Below are 18,323 nucleotides of genomic sequence, written 5' to 3' on the forward strand. Positions count from 1 at the left end.
TTCTCATCTGTAAAATGAAGGTAAAATAGCACCTACCTCAGGGATGTGGTGAGGAGGAACAACTAAGCCTGTGAATCCATCAGCACAATGTTTGCCATACAGGTACTTAATACATGTTAGTGATTATTATGATGAAGACATGGTTGGAGAAATTTAATTATAATGGATGGTAAAAGTTGCCCTTTTTAATGTTCTTTTAAAAACTAGACTTAGTTTCTGCATATGTCCATATAAGGTCTATGGTAAAATTGTCCCTCCTTGTTCATTGTTTCAGCAACTTCTAACGCTGGCTCTAACAATCTGTAATCATATCTAGCTTTGTTCCTGCTTTACTAATAATACCCTTTGAATTTTGAGGCTTTTGGAACAGACTGTTTATGAGTATGAGAGTTCTCTAACCAAAGCCAACTCCAATGCTTCTTGATGTAGTTTTCTTCAGCCTCCCTTTGTAATCTTCAGCAATAATGCTTACTTGATGATAACAGCGTAAGTCACATGGTATTGCAAATACTTGCTTACCCATTTGTATTGTCAGCAGACTATATTTCTTCAAGGGTGGGGACTATGTTTTACACCTTTACATTGTGATTAGCTCGTATTAAAAGAGTATTAGTTACTTGTTTTCTTAGCTACAATATGAGTTCCACATTGGTAATGCCTTTCAGTGCCTAAAACAGTAATCGGCAGACAGTAGATGGTCATTAAATATTTGCTGAGTGAATGGCAGTTTCTTAATAAGTTTCCTGAATATAATTCTGCCAGGCTCTCAAGACAATGTTTGTGATAGTTAATTTTAGGTGTCAACTGGACTGGATTTACGGATCCCTGGAGAGCTGGTAAGCATTATTTCTGGGACATCTGTGAGTGTTTCTGGAAGAGATTGGCATTGGAATCAGTGAACTGGGTAAGGATCTACTTCACCCAATGTGGGCAGGCACTATCCAATTGGCTGAGGGCCCAGATAAAACAAAAAGGCAGAGAAAAAGTGAATTCTCTCTCTTTCGGAGCTGGGACATCCATCTTCTCCTGCCCTTGGATACCTGAACTCCAGCCAGATTCTCAGGCCTTCAGACTTGGACTGAGCCATGCTCCTAGTTTCCCTGGCTCTCCAGCTTGCAGACAGCCTATGGTGGGACTTAGCCTCCCTAATTGTGTAAGCCAATTCCCCTAATAAACATCCTCTCTCTCTCTCTCTGCATGCATATATATATATATATATATATATATATATACACATACATATACATGTGTATATATATATACGTGTATATATATATATATATATATTTTCAGTTTACAATGGGCTTATTGGGATGTAACCCCACTGAAGATTGAGGACAATATACATACATATGTATATATACGTATATATATATATACACATAAATATATATATATATATATATGTATGTATATTGTCCTCAATCTTCAGTGGGGTTACATCCCAATAAGCCCATTGTAAACTGAAAATATCGTCAGTTGAAAATGTATTTAATATACCTAATTCACTGAACATAGGGCTTAGCCAAGCCTACTTAAATGTGCTCAGAACACTTGTTAGCCTACAGTTGGACAAAATCATTTAATACACAGCCTATTTTATAACAAGGTGTTGACTGACTCATGGGATTTGTTGAACAGAGTACACTGAACAGTGTCAGTTGTTTACTCATGATCCCGTGGCTGACTGAGAGCTGTGTCTTGCTGCCACTGCCCATGATCACAGTAGAGTACTGCTATCTTGTGAAGAGATCAGAATTCAAAGTAAAGTTTTCACTGAATGCGTATCACTCTCACACCGTCCTAAAGTTGAAAAATCGCAAGTTGAACCATGATAAGTTGGTGACCATCTGTGTATATTCTATTGGTTGTGTCTCTCTGGAAAATCCTAAGACAGATTTTGGTACTAGGAGAGGTTCTAAAGGAACAAAATTTTAAGGATGAGTTTCCTAAGTTGGTTTTGGGGTTCCTGGAAGTGGCTCTTAGTCTGATTAGATTTGAAAATGCTAAAGGCTCTACTCTTTGAGATGGGGTCCCACTCTTGAACAGGTTGGAGTGCAGTAGCACCATCATAGCTGACTGTAGCCTTGAATACCTGGGCTCAGGCCATCCTCCTGCCTCAGCCCTCCAAATTATTATTATTTTTTTGGGTAGAGATGAGGTCTCAGTATGTTGCCTAGGCTGGTCTCAAACTCCTAGTCTCAAGTGCTCCTCCTGCCTCAGTTTCCCAAAATGTTGAGGTTACAGGGATGAGTCACTGCACCCAGCCTGGCTCTCCTTTTAATAGTACAGAGAGCACTGATTGTCCAAGAAATGAACTGTTCATAGAGGTATGCAAAATGTCTGCATTGGATACTCCTAATCAACCACTTCTTAGAGGTGAGGAACTTAAGTGACTCTATGTATAATACTTTTTTTATTTTTGAGACAGAGTCTTGCTCTGTCACCCAGGCTGGAGTGCAGTGGCATGATCTCGGCTCACTGCAACCTCTGCCTCCTGGGTTCAAGTGATTCTTCTGCCTCAGCCTCTCGAGTAGCTGGCATTACAGGTACGCATCACCATGCCTGGCTAATTTTTGTATTCTTAGTAGAGAAGGGGTTTCACCATGTTGGCCAAGCTGGTCTCGAACTCTTGACCTTGTGATCCGTCCACCTCAGCCTCCCTAAGTGCTGGGATTACAGGCGTGAGCCACTGTGCCCAGCCCTATAATAATTTCAAATATTTATGGAAAACTAAGAAATATACCAATGTTGGTTGGTTGCTCCTAATATTGTTGGGCAAAGTTATAAAAAAAAAAAAAAGGATGACATTAGGGATTCAAATTCCTGGCTCAAGCTCCACATAAGTAACCTAAGAGCTTCTAGGCGTACCCTGAGAGAGGATCTTCTCTCCTGTAGACATAAGGCTACAATTGTTGAAAATCAAACACCAGTCTTCATCATTTGATTGGTGCAATTACAAAAGGCCTCAGTGTGTCCACTGGTAAAATTGATTGGGAGAGTGAGATTCTGTAAGTTGGGATGGGGACGTGTGGGAAGACCCTGAAGCCAAGAACATTGAGCTCCTTTTTTTTTTTCAGTTTCACCCTGTTGGCCAGGCTGGAGTGCAATGGCATGATCTCGGCTCACTACAATGTTGACTTCTGGGGTTCAAGTGATCCTCCCACCTCAGCACCCCCAAGTAGCTGAGACTATTGGCATATGCCACCATGCCAGTCTAATGTTTGTATTTTTTGTAGAGACAGGGTTTCACTATGTTGCCCAGGCTGGTCACGAACTGCTAGGCTCAAGAGTCCCACACCTCAGCCTCCCAAAGTGCTGGGATTACAGGTGTGAGCCACCGTGCCTGGCCAGTTCCTACATTCTGATGAGTTTTTTTTTAACCAGCTGAAGTGGCCTCTCCAACCTGTTGGGGTTGGTAATGGCCTTTCCACCTCTGTCTGAAGGGTTAACCCTGCATTGCCTGACGAAATAATAATGGCCTCCCCCCTGAGGCAGCTGCCAAGCAAGACAATGCTGATTCTCCTCAGGACCTACCCCCACTACCCCTCTATGCTCCTAGACCTATAACTAGACTCAAGTCCCAGCAGATCCCTAATGTGAGGTAAAAAGTGTGGCCCATGAGGAGCTGCATCACAATCAAAAGAGCCACTTGAGTTTTCTAACTTATACAAGCAGAAATCTGAGAAAAATGTTTGGGAATAGATATTAAGGGTGTGGGATAATGGTGGCAGCAAAAGGGACAGAGCTTATTTGAAGAAATAATGGCCACAAACTTCCCAAATTTGAGGAATAAAATGGACACCCAAATTCAAAAGTTAAGCAATATTCTACTAGGCTGGCCACCTGACAACTAGATTTTTAATGGCTTTAATGTAGTTTTATCAATCAGGTAAACAACCACTACTTTGGGTTACTTTTGTTCAGTGGAGAAGCAGACATAAAGAATCAAATCTGCAGGTGTGTTAGTGTTTTGTCTGGATAAGGGTGGAAAGCAGAAGACAGACTCTCAAGGTACAGGTCTGGGGGAAAAGATTTTAGGAAGGGATAGTTTCCCCTTAGTCTTAGTTAATTCCTTTGGTGGTATGTTAAGATACGGGGAAATATCCAATCCACAGACTTTAAAATACTAGATATGATGCAATCAATAATCTCTCCCTTTGAATGAATCTTACCAAAGAGCCAAGAATGTCTTGAAATCACTTTACCTCTGTTCTATAACCTAATGCAACTTGTTTTAAGTGGTTTTTCAAAGTCATATGGTATAAAAGTAGTATCAAATATCTTCTAAAACCATAGTTCTTAGATTTTTACAGGATCACGGGCCCCTCTAAGAATATGATAAAACAAAGTATAAACCCTAGTATCCCCTCCCCCAAAATAAATCCACACAAAAAAGTTCATAAAAAATTTCAAAAGTTTTACAGATTACAAGAAGCCCATCCATATATGCTTTATCTATCTGTGGGGACTCCAGGTTTAGAAAACTTTACTTTGATAAAAACCCTGGTACTGTTTCCTTATGTCTACAATGAAGAGGTAGAATAAATGATCTATAGGTTCCTCCAGGCTGGGAGTGAGGGGCAATGAAAAACAAAGTCTAATAATAAACCAACCAATTTAGAGAGTTTGTATAGGGATCGGGATAGGTAGGTTACCAGAAATGTGAGAAAGAACTTCTGTGGTTATTACAGCAAAAGGAATATTAGAACTGGAAAGTTAAGAGGACATAGCCTCTGCTATCCTTTAAGAATTTAAATCCAGAAAGCTTGTGTATATTTTCATAGCAAAATACTGAGTCAACAAGAGAGACTACCTCACCAAGAAACCATTAACATTATGTAGAAGAGCGGTGATTCAGAACTACTAAACATTTATTGAATGTGTAAGGTATTAAAAATGTTTACAGTTTTGTTAATAAAATGATGTTTTACATTAATGTATGTATTATGCTTTGGAATATGCTAAGTCATGTAGATAACTTTACATTTCTTTCAATAACTTTATTCTTTACAAAATATACAAATAAATAAAACAATTCAACTTTTAAAAGTATTACCATATGCAAGAAGAAGGTATTGCTATCACCATTCTAAATTACCACAACGCATTCATTTCCTGTTCCCTTATCTTTCAACTCTAGTGGCAAAGTAAAGACTGAATTGAAATTAAGCTGCACTACGACATCATTACCAGGGATAGACACATCAACAAAGTCATTTCCAAACAAGGAATGCTGGATCTCCAGAGAAGTGACAAAGAGGAGTCTACTGAGTTTTGCACTCAGGCACATCTTTTCCTGAGGAGGCATGCCAAGGACCTGGCTGAGAATCCACACTCTCTGCTCCTGCATTTTGTACCTCTGAGAAAGAAAATGGAAACAACATTCATTCTATTACAAAAATACACAAAAACCAAGCACAGCTGGAAGTGGAAAGAACGTTAAGACAGGAGAGATGTGAAGAATGAAAAATGGCAACGTGATTCACGGTGTTTGGTCATGAAGATGGTGTATTTCACCTCAGAGTTGGAGAAGTTTACTCCCCATTTTGTCCTAAAATGAACTATTAGACAAACCATAGTTAAACTGAGAGGTAATAAAGTTTTATTTGGAATTCTTCAATTTGAAATTCAAAGTGAATCAAACACGGACTGATTGAGTTTTCTTTCGTCCTGTTTTTCAAAATAAATGGTGTGCTAAACAAATAGTATTTTAGAGAATATTTAATCATCTTTGGAAAGCTTTCTGTGAGCCTTTAAAAAGGACTTTAGCTGCATCTATTTGCTTATAAACAGTATTTATTTTACAATTATTATATTTATAAAAGTAAATCTAGCATAACTGGTCTTGGCAATTACCTTAGTTTAAGGTAATTTAGATTACCTTTTATAATTAAAAGTAAAAACTCACATTTATTTTTTTAAAGACTGGTATTAATTCAAGCTGGGACTATCTCATTTAATTCTGAATTGGTCAGTTTTTGATTTATGTATTCTTCTAGACTACTCTTATTTATCTAAAAACAGTACCAGAGAGATCCACATACTAAAAAAGGACTCAAACATTTTTATTTGCAGTTTGATGAATTCACATTATTCATATGCCTCTGGCACTAGCAGACAAAATCAAAAGGTGATTACAGCTGGGTGCGGTAGCATGCACCTGTAGTCCCTGATGCTTAGGAGGATTGCTTGAGCCTAGGAGTTCAAGGCCAGCTTGGGCAACATAGCGAGACAGTTCCATGCAAGTGTTAGCTAGCCAATAGAAGGTCCTTAAATATTTGTTAAATACTATTTAATGAAGAGAATATTTCAAACATGTTTTTATTCCAAATGTTTCTGTGCCTATCTCCCTAAGAACACTTTTAGACGGTCAACTTGATCTAATTTTGATGTAGTTGATGAGAATGGATAGATTTTTTCTTAATCACAAAGTAGAGGTTTATAAACTCTGGCAAATATTGCTCAAGGTTTTAAATGATTTGGCAACTGCCTTTCTTACTGTACAATTTTGTTGCTTTAGATTTCTACACTTGCATAACGGTACCTCTGGTAGGGTAGGCAGATACACTGTCACAAAGGGCTGTGCACAGTAGATGCTTTGTGGTGAGAAAGACTACAAGAAATGCTGGTTACTGTTTCTACTGCAAGTCCCCCCACTTCTGTGGACAACCTCCATGCAGAGCTGGGGGTGATCCTTGATACCTCCCCACTCCTTTGTTCAATCAGGTGCCTGGTGTTGCTGAGTTTACTCCAAAATCTCTCCCGTCGGTCTACTTCTCTCCTTCTCTACTCCAAGTCCACACTACCATCATGTCTTGTTTAGATAACTGTCAAACTCCTGCTCCTATTATTTGCTGGTCACCTTAGAGATGAGGTGATGTTTTCAAAATGTATAACTCATGTTCTCCTGCCATTGCTTCAGATCTTTCGAAGGCTTCCTCTACACAATAAATGAAACAATTCCTTTATATAATTTATAAAAGTCCAGCATTTCTGGCTCTTATTTCTCTCTTTGGCCTCACTGACTTCAGCCACACAAGCTTGTACTCACTGTGCTCTGACCACACCGTATTTCTTTCAACTCTTCCCCGGTCATGTTCCCACCTACCCTAACGCTGTTGCTGTTCCATCTGCCTGAGATGCTTTTCCCTCTGCTCTTTGTTAAGATAACTCATGTTAACCTTTTAGATCTGATCTGTTTCCTTCCTCGATATTTCTCAAATACTTATTATATTTCTCATAGTCTTTTGTACTTGCACTGCTAGAATTTCACTTTTATTTTTTTTTTTTAACCACTTGATTACTGTCTGTATCTTCCATGAGAATTAAGCTCTATGAAGGTGGGGACCATGTCTGGTTTTGCTTATCAATGTGCCACCAGGATCTAATCCTTAACACATAGTAGGGGCTCAAAACAATTTTGTTGACTGAATAAATGAATAAGTAAATGATTCGTCTATTATCTGGCTTGGGTAAAGTAAATATAATGCGATTGGATATTCTGGTCCATTGAATTGATAAGACTTTTCAGTAAAAGTTGCTTTTTAGGGTAGTATCATGTCCTTGAGAAAGTTGCTTGTCTCTCTTTGGACAAAACTAAGGGCATAAAGGGTAGACTAAAGACTTCACTTGGGGTAAAAGTGAATTGCACTTCACTGCTGTGCCTTGGAGAAATCAATGAAGCCTGTCATTGTAGCTTACTCGACTAAATCATCTCTTATCTAAACTCGCCCTTTGGGATCACATATTAATGATAAGTTCCAACTGTTACCCTCTGATTTCCAAGTAACCAGTATATTTACTTACCTGGACAAAGGCCTAAACTTGAGTTATCAAAATAGCGAACTGGATGAGGTGATGGTAAAGACTTTGATCGGCTATCAAAAAACCAAGATTTTGGTGATTCCTTTGGCACAGGATCTTGTAAATTCCGTTCCTTGCATTGAGAGGGTGTCATTTGTTTCTTTTTAGAAGCTGTTCCGGTCACTTTAGGAGACTTTGGAGAATTCTCACAAGTTACTTGTTTGTGAGCCTCTCTTTTAAGGGTTCTTTCCTTCCAAGTTTTGACCTCATTGGAAAGATGCTGATTATTGCTTAAATGTGGGGGAAAAAAAGAGAGACTGTAAGACTTCTTGATTCTTAAGATGTATTCACATTTATATTTAAAAATTAAAAATAAATTGTGATGAAATATATATAACATAAAATGTACCATTTTATCACATTTACATTTTAATTTCAACCTCATGCTTCCTGTTTTGACTATTTTCAAAGTTCAGAAAACAAAATGGATCTATATAAATTGAATAATGTAGTGAGTTTCCATGATCATGGAGTCTTGAAAAGAAAGCTCTAAGTACAACATTAGGTTTTCAAATGAATCAATGATATAATCCAGAGTGGCTTATCTATTGATGCTTTGCCACAATAATTTGATAAATTAGCCTCCTGGATAGATGAATCTTTGATGTACCTTACTATAAAAGAAATATTACACTGTGCTTTTCTAGTTACAATGCTGCTTCTTACAGGAGATGCCACCGGCATTTATCCAGTTCCTCCGGAGAGAAACCTGGGAAGCAATCCTAGAGACCTCACTCTCTTTTATTTTAACAGTCATCCAAGTCTCTTGATACAATCTCATCCTATCTATCAAATTCACTTCCTTGTTTTTATCCCTATTGGGGCCAAGCTAGTCCATGCTAAAATTATTTTTTGCCTGAACTACCATACACACATTCTAAAATTTGATCCCTCTATAATGCTCTAGCAGCCAAAGATGCTATATGATCTCATCAGGCCACTAGCTTAAAACCCTCCAGTGCAGGTAATCCTGCCATTACATTTAGGATGCCACTCCATATTCTTCAAAATGAACTATAAGGGCCCATGTAATCTGAATCTAGTTATCTCTGGCACCTTGTCTTGCACTTTACTCTGTCTCATTCTCTACACTCTGGCCATACTGGATGTCTTTCAGTCCCACCAATTAGTTATTCTTCTTAATTCAAAGCCTGTGAACATGTTCCCCTGGCCTGGAAAACTTACCCTTCTTCTTCCCTCATCTAGCCTAATTCCTACTCATTTTTCCTATCTATTCTGATATAGGCATGCCTTGGAGATATTGCAGGTTTGGTTCCAGATCACTGCAATAAAGTGAATCGCAGAAATCTTTTGGGTTCCCAGTGTATATAGTAGAAAGATAAGTGCAATAAAACGAGGTATGCCTGTTGGCTTCTTGATCAACCAACCCTCCACCCCCAACACCTAGATAACGTTGGATCTCTCTCTTTCATAATATAACCCTTTTATAATGTCCTTTTAGTTTTTGTTTCTTTTTTAATAGCACTCATGGCAAAGAGTTAGTTATTTGTAAAATTATTTAATGCTTTTTTTTTCTACTGTATCATAGTAGAGTGCTTGGGGAAAAGATTCTAATCTTCCATGTGGTAGAAGCCAAATAATTTGTTAGATCTGTTTATAAAGTAAAAAGCCTACAAAAATGGACGTAAGGAGTTCCCCTCTAAGTAAGGCCTCACTGGCTTGGGTATATGGACTTCTGGTGTATTTCAGCTGCCCCCTCAAAGGTCTTTGTTTCTTTCCTGTTTCTTGCCTTGGTTAAGAACTGGTCAGTTGATAGACAGCAAACATTGGAATAGTGCTACCATATTCTCATTTTTTAAAAAAGATACTTATTACATGAGCTCTGAAAATTACTTTCCCCATAATGACTAAAGTGTTACCACCTGCAAAATATGTGCATATACCATGTCCCTACATATATGTAATAGCCATAAGCATAATATCCGTATCACGTAAGCAGATCTTACCTTAACAATTCATTCTTTTGCTTTATTAGCTGTTCATTTTGCTGCTTTAATTTAGAAATTTCCTTTTCTAGCCTTATATGTTCACTTTTCAAAATAAGAGCTTTTGTGTTTTGTACAATGCCGCTGCCACCTCCACAAGTTAAGGGTTTATTTGAAGGCTGAGGATCAGTATGTTCTGATATCACTGTGGGAGGAAAATATACAAATAGGTGATAATTTTAATTGTCTCCAAAGTTCAAAATAAAGGAAATACTACTAAGTACAATAAGCCATTATAGAGACCCAAACACCTCAAGTCTTATTTCTCTGGCAGTCACTCTTGACTTCTGCCTTCTACCTTACTCCCTCTGCTTATTTGACCAACCATTAATTCTATGCCTCTAGAATCCCCCTCAACCAATTCCACCAGCATATCCTGATCACCAAGATCTTTCACCCTGACTGCAGCAATAGCAATCCTCTCCACTTACCGCTGTCCTTTATTGATCTATATTTTCTACATCAGTTTTCCCCTAGAGGGCTTGTTACAACACACTGCGTGTGTGGTGGGGAGGTGAGGTAGGGCCACCCCGTCATTCAGTGCATCATGTATATTCAATACATATTATTAACTAAATATATGTTACGATAATATTAAAGCACATATTAAGTATTCTACACTATGTGTGTAAACAGACTGTGTTTTGTAAATTGTAGGCAAAGTTGCATAAAAATGTGAGATAGTTATGAAGTGGATTAATCTATTAGGTCACTGGGAATTCTCAAAAGTGAGATAGTGTGTGTGTGTGGGGCGATTCTTGATGTCTATTTTATTTTGAATTCACCTACACTATGTACTCGAAAGTCATCTACAAATCAAGAATAATTATCCTCAACCTTCTGAAACAAAGAATCCTTACTTCTATTTTTACCCGTTTAAGTTTTCTCCGTAGGTGCTGTGGTTATCCTGTAACAGACACTAGGGAACTTTAAGCTACAATAGGTACTAGGTAACACCTTAACATCTTTAGCACCACCTTTTTTATTTTTTTGGAAACAAGTGGACAATAATACAAGCAAATATCATCTTATGTTTTGCTTAGTATTTGGAATTTTCAATGTGTTTTTACCCACAACTTTTGGTTTGATCTTTATGTATATGTGTGTGCGTGTGCATGTATATAAATAAGTGTATATGTATATACACATTTTTAAAAAAGACACTTATTATATGAACTCTAAAAATTACTTTCCCCATGACTGAAGTGTTACTACCTGCAAAAAATATGTGCATATACCATGTCCATATATATGTGTGCGAATAACTATATATATGTGTGCATGTGCATATATATGTGTATACACTTATATGTATCCTGTAACATATATAGAATTCTATATATTCTGTAAATATATAAGTATTACATACAATATATATTGCATATTGAAAATTCCAAATACTAAGCAAAACATAAGATATTCGCTTGCATTATACACTTATAAGTGTATATATATACACACATATAAGTATATATAAGTATACGTAAGTACATACTTATATATACATATATGTAAGTACTTATGTATACTTATATGTAAGTACTTATATATACGTATAAGTACTTATATATATGTATATGTAAGTACTTATATATACGTATATGTAAGTATATACTTATATATACGTATATGTAAGTATATACTTATATATACGTATATGTAAGTATGTAAGTATATACACTTATATATACATGTGCACACACAAATATACACTTATATATATAAGTATATACTTATATACTTATACATACATATACTTATATCTATACATATATACTTATATATACATATCTATACATATATACTTACATATACTAAGTATACTTATGTATATGTATATATATACATACACATATATACGTATACATATATACACTTATAAGTATATATGTGTATGTATATATATACTTATAAATGAATATATACTTATAAGTATATATGTCTGTATATATACTTGTAAGTATATATATAAGTATATATGTCTGTATATATACTTGTAAGTATATATAAGTGTATATATATACTTATAAGTATATAAGTGTATATATACTTGTAAGTATATATAAGTGTATATATATACTTATAAGTATATAAGTGTATATATATACTTATAAGTATATAAGTGTGTATATATATACTTATAAGTATATAAGTGTGTATATATACTTATAAGTATATAAGTGTGTATATATACTTATAAGTATTTAAGTGTGTATATATACTTATAAGTATTTAAGTGTGTATATATACTTATAAGTATATAAGTGTGTATATATACTTATAAGTATATAAGTGTATATATATACTTATAAGTATATATGCATATATATACTTATATGCATATATAAGTGTATATATATATATAAGTATACATTAGAAAATCCTTCACGGCGATTCTGTTTATTCTCCTGTAAAAATGTATGAGTATATAAGTACATATACTTGTATATATACTTCTATAGACTTATAAGTATAATACTTATAAGTATTTACTATATATACTTATATATTACTTTTATATATTACATATAAGTAACATATATTACTTATATATTACTCGTTATGTAAGTAATATAGAATAGATATATTACTTATATATTATACACTTATACTATACTTATACATTCATTATGTCTACTTATATATGCATAAGTGTATATATACTTATCATAAGTATATCTATAAGCATACATATATGCTTATAAGTTAGAAGGTCAGGTGCTAACCCCACGATTTCACATAGCCATTGAGATCTGCACCTTAGTTCCGTACTTGTTCTACCGCACAAAGCTATCTCAAGTACTGTTCAAGCATTCTTTCTTTTCAAATGGAACATGACAGACAGCATATGAATAAAGGTAGTTTGAGGAATGCATGTATATTGAGAAATTTGACCAACAGATCTAAAAAGTATATCTCAGATAAATTTCAAAGACCTTTGCAAGTAAATATTAACTTGGTATTTTTAGTTTCAAGAACAAACAGAATAGTATTTATTTTTACTGCACACCAATAACTTATTAGATGAATACAATTAAAATCTATGAAGACATGTGTTTCATTTTATTGGGAAACATAATTCTATGTTGATATAGTATAAGTCATTCCTTTATTGCCTGAAGGTATCTTCACTAATAGGTAAAGATTTGACAATACAAAAGCAGAGTTTGTATTTTTCAACAATCTATAATGGATAAGCATCTAAGATTACAACAAATGAAGATGTCACAAGATATCTGGAAATATGGTTCCAATAAATTCATTTAAAAATAGATTAGTGGTCAACTTGTTTACTCTCAACTGTTACATACTACATAATATTAGTCTTCAAAGTCTGTTGTGTGTTGAGAAGTAAAATTTAATCTAAAAATATCTGCATTTTCTACTTACTTGAGGTATCTTGGGCCTGTTGACTTCTTCTGAGATTTTCTCTCAATAGCCTTATAACTTCCTTTTGATATTCTACAGTGGCTTTTGTAGCACTGATTCTAACAAAAACAATAGAAATATGTAAAAAGCTCAGCAACTGATTTTTTACAGGAGAATAAACAAAACTGCTGTGAAGGATTTTCTAACGCATCACATTGACATAATGCCTGTAAGTGGCAGTAGATAAGCCCTCGTGATACCTCTCTGGTGCCATGTCCCTTATGGCATTAATGCCATCAAACTAGAAGCATTCTGCTTGGGTGCAGGGACAGTCTGATTTTCTTATATTGAGAAACCCCAGTTCTTTTAAAGCTTCTGGAGGCCTAATTCATTGGAGATTGAACAAAATTATAATTACCTAATTATTTTTTACCATGGGCTCCTAGAAATATCTTGAAGGTATAAGGAGCATGAAAGAGAAAGCGCAGCTTTATTTCTATATGGTCAGGAAAGCAAACCCTGACTGCAGCTCTGGTCTAAGATGCTACAAAGGTCAAATTCTGATCACTGTTCTGCAGTAGAAAGAGACATTTTATGAGTTGTTAGTTTAGGCATTAATCAGCAACGATAAATTACAAGACTTTCTGCCTTTCTCAATGACTATGAATGTGTCTGTATCTGCTGACCCTATTCTTTACTTTTCTTTTTTTTTTTTTTTTTTTTAAGATGAAGTCTTGGTCTTGTCCCCCAGGCTGGAGTGCAATGGCGCTATCTCAGCTCACTGCAACCTCTGCCTCCTGAGCTCAAGCGATTCTCCTGCCTCAGGCTCCTGAGTAGCTGGGATTACAGGCACCTGCCACCACGCCTGGCTAATTTTTATATTTTAGTAGAGACAGGGTTTCACCATGTTGGCCAGACTGGTCTCAAACTCCTGACCTCAGGTGATCTGCCTGCCTCGGCCTCCCAAAGTGCTGGGATTACAGGCGTGAGCCACCATGCCCGGCCCTGCTGACCCTATTCTACAAGTAAAATTGTTTTTATAATTAAGAATCTAATACATCTATGTTTCACTGAAACCAACAGACTGCTTAGAGAGCATGAAAATTCCAAGTGCTACTTCCTGGGCAAAATAAGAGATCATTAAATATTTATTCAAGATTTATAGGAAGAATGAAAAGTGTTAAGAGCCAGGAAGCATCCTAACAAATCCTCTAATACAAACCTTTCCTTATTGATTACGAATGCGAGGACCAGAGAGAATAAACATTGTAAGGTGATGCATTAGTAAGTGAGAACATATATATATATATATATATATTTTTTTTTTTTTTTGAGATGGAGTCTCACTCTGTCGCCCAGGCTGGAGTGCAGTGGTGTGATCTCGGCTCACTGCAAGCTCCGCCTCCCGGGTTCACACCATTCTCCTGCCTCAGCCTCCCAAGTAGCTGGGACTACAGGTGCCTGCCACCATGCTGGCTAATTTTTTTTTGTATTTTTAGTAGAGGTGGGGTTTCACTGTGTTAGCCAGGATGGTCTCTATCTCCTGACCTCGTGATCTGCCTGTGTAGCCCTTCCAAAGTGCTGGGATTGAAAACGTATTTCTACTTCAGTTTCCTTGACTCTCTTTAATGTTTTTTTTCCATTATGCTATATCACAAAGAATTTAGGCATGCTGTTCTGTATAATGCTACCTATAAATAAATCAATAAAAAGAGGATTTGCTCTCAGGCCCTAGGGAACTATAAACTAAAAGGAAATATAATCTTCACACAAAAACACAGTAAGGCCAACAAATGAAATTAAGAGAACCAACAGAAACCTTAGTAAAACTGCTAAATACACACACACTCTTAATGTTCACTTTCAGGCATAAAAAAGCCACTTAAAATTGTTTATATTATGTATGACTGACAAAGAAGTGTTCAAAGACACAGTGTGTTAATTATCAGAATTGTGCTTAGTTTTAAAAATTTTGCATATGTAATGAGACCAGTATATTTAAAATCTATGGATGTGTACATTTTTTAAAAAAGAGCAGTAACAATATTTTCATAAACTATATTTTAAAAAGTTAACTAATGAAAAGTATATGTAGTTTAGAAAGAAAATTTAAGCTATTAAAATCACATTAAATTAAGACAAATACATACTCTTTTTCAAATTCTTTGGCATTTTTCATTTTCTCTAGGTCTATTTTCACAAGTTTCGTTTTGAGATCTTCAATTTCTTCTTTATATGGCTTAGCTCCTAAAGCAACTTTGTCCTAATTTTTTTTCAGAGAAAATAAAAATAATTATTAGAAGAGCTTCAGTTTCTCCAGTTTTAAAGAATGGTTAGCTGTCTTTGCTCTACTAAGGACATTTTAAAATAGCAAACAATTCCAAATATATGAAAAAGCATCAATTTTAACTGAATAACTAGATATTGATATGAAGTCTATTTGAAGCTAATATGCAATTAGAAACATGATTTTTTATTTGGAGCTATCATAATATGCAATTAGAAACATGATTTTTATTTCTTAAATATGTTTTTCCAATTGAAAATACCTACAAAATGAAAAAAGTTGGAAATAATGAAAAGGGTGGAAAAAGGTAAATCAGAAAACGAAACAAAAAGATATTGGAGCAGTGATGTAAACATCAAACTAGAACTAAATCCAAGCCACAAAACAAAGCATTACTAAGTATATTTCGTACTGAAACATAGTTCCATCCAGTGATACAAAACACTATATTTTACAGCAGCAGTTTTAGGTTTCCAGAAAAATGGAATGGAAAATACTGGGAGTTCCTACATACCCAGTGTCCCCTATTCCTTTTTCCCCATATTAACATCATGCATTAGTATGCTACATTTGTTATAAGTGATGAATATTGACACATTATTATTAAAATCTATAATTTCCTTGACAGTTTATTTGTATTGTACATTCTGTGGGTTTTGACAAATGTAAAATGGCACACGTCCATCATTACAGTATCATACAGAATAGTTTCACTGTCCTAAAAAACCCCGTGCTTTGCCTATTCATCCCTCTCTTCTCCATTATCCCTGGCAACTGTTTATTTTTTTATTGTCTCTGTAGTTTTGCCTTTCTAAAAATGTCATATACTTGAAATCATACAGTATGTAGCCTTTTCAGATTGGCTTCTTTCACTAAGCAATGTGTATTAAAGGTCCTCTCATTTCTTTCCTTTTTTTTTTTTAAGACAGAGTTTTGCTCTGTCACCTAGGCTGGGGTGCAGTGGTGCAATCTCAGCTCACTGCAACCTTTGCCTCCCGGGTTCAAGAGATTCTCCTGCCTCAGCCCCCCGAGTAGTTGGGATTACAGGTGCTTACCACCATGCCTGGCTACTTTTTTGTATTTTTAGTAAAGACAGGGTTTGCCATGTTGGGGAGGCTGGTCTTGAAATCCTGATCTCAGGTGATCCGTCCGCCTCAGCCTCCCAAAGTGTTGGGATTACAGGCATGAGCCACTGCGCCCGGCCCTCTCATTTCTTTTAATTGCTGAATACTATTCCACTGTATGAACGTACCAGTTTATCCATTTACCCACTGAAAGACAGCTTGGCTGTGTCTAAGTCTTAGCAATGATGAACACAGCTGCTATTAACATACACATGCAGCCCTTTGTGTGCACATACATTCTCAGCTCATCTGAGTAAATACCAAGGAATACAACTGCTCAATCATACAAGTATGCTTAGTTTTGTAAGAAACCACGAAACCATCTTCCAAAATGACTGTACCATTTTGCATTTCCACCAGCAATTAATAAGAATTCCTACTGCTCCACACACCAGCATTTGGTGGTGTCAGTGTTTTGGATTTTGGCTATTCTGGTAGGTTTGTAATGGTCGATTATTTTAATTTGTGATTCTCTGATGACATATGATATGAAGCATCTTTTCATATGGTTATTTGTCATTTGGGTCTTTTGCCAATTTTAAGATTGATTGGTTGTTTCTTATTGTTGGTTTTAAGAGTTCTTTGTATATTTTGTATAACATTCCTTCACCAGATTCATCTTTTGTATACAGTTTCTGCCAGTCTGTGGCTTCTCTTGATTCTCCTGACAGTGTCTTTTGCAAAGCAGAAGTTTAAGTCTCAATAAAATCCAACTTACCAGTTTTTTTTCTTTATGGATTGCACTTCTTGTATTATATCTTAAAAAATCGCCAAACCCAAGGTCACTTAGAACTTCTATGTCATCTTCTTGGAGTTTTCTAGTTTTGCATTTTACATGTATGTCTATGATCTATTTTGAGTTAATTTTTGTGAAAAGTATAAGTTCTTTGTCTTTTTTTGCTTGTGGATGTTCAGTTGTCTGGCATCATTAGTTGATCAGACTATCCTTTTCCCATTGAGAGGCCTTTGTTTCCATCTCTCCCAGAATAGAACTGAGAGTTCTTAAAATAGCTTACAGGGCCTTTGTGATCTGGTCCTCTGCTACTTCTCACCTTATTTTCTACCTCTATCCTCTTGCTTATTCTGCTCTGGATGCACTAACTTTCTTGTTGTTTTCAGTTTGCTATTTCCTTTGCCTGGAACATTTCTCCCTGGCTACACAGTTCGCCCTATCACTTCCTTCAGATCATCTTACTGGTGTGACATTCCTCAACTCCTGTATATACAATCATCTCTCTTCTGACACATGTCCACCTTCACCCAGAACCATGTACCCCCTTGTCTGGCTTAATTTTTTTCCATTTCACTTTTCACCACTTGAGATATAATATACCTCTTAATATATATAACATATATAAAAATATGCCTTCTATGTTTTACATTTTTAATTACTATTCTGTCTCCTTCAACTAGAATGTAAGTTCCTTGATGGCACGGGCTTTGTTTTTTCATTGGTCTCTAGAACAGTGAGTGACACATAGCTGTGCTCAGCAAGTATTTGTTGAATGAATAAAAACTGTGATCAATTATTTGTAATATTAAAAAATTACTTTACAACATTCTAAAACTTTACAGTTGAATTTTTTTAGTTTCTAGCTATAACAAATGTCGAAAAAACAAATTTAATTTTTTTCTTTTGCCTCTCTGCTCATGTCTCACTGAATAGACCAG

General features: G+C 35.6%; 1 protein-coding gene across 1 annotated transcript in view; it reads right to left on the reverse strand.

Annotated features, from left to right (window-relative positions):
* Positions 1-4,988: 4,988 nt before the first annotated feature.
* Positions 4,989-18,323, reverse strand: part of CENPE (centromere protein E) — a 90,550-nt gene continuing 77,215 nt past the window's right edge. Inside the window, exons 43-47 of the mRNA XM_030818458.1 lie at positions 15,392-15,504; positions 13,263-13,360; positions 9,834-10,017; positions 7,810-8,096; positions 4,989-5,362 (exon numbers count right to left, since the gene is read on the reverse strand). Coding sequence (XP_030674318.1) covers positions 5,268-5,362; positions 7,810-8,096; positions 9,834-10,017; positions 13,263-13,360; positions 15,392-15,504 — 777 coding nt within the window. The 3' untranslated portion in view covers positions 4,989-5,267. The remainder of the gene's footprint in view (positions 5,363-7,809; positions 8,097-9,833; positions 10,018-13,262; positions 13,361-15,391; positions 15,505-18,323) is intronic.

This window comes from Nomascus leucogenys, chromosome 9 (assembly GCF_006542625.1).
Source record: "Nomascus leucogenys isolate Asia chromosome 9, Asia_NLE_v1, whole genome shotgun sequence".
NCBI lineage: Eukaryota > Metazoa > Chordata > Mammalia > Primates > Hylobatidae > Nomascus > Nomascus leucogenys.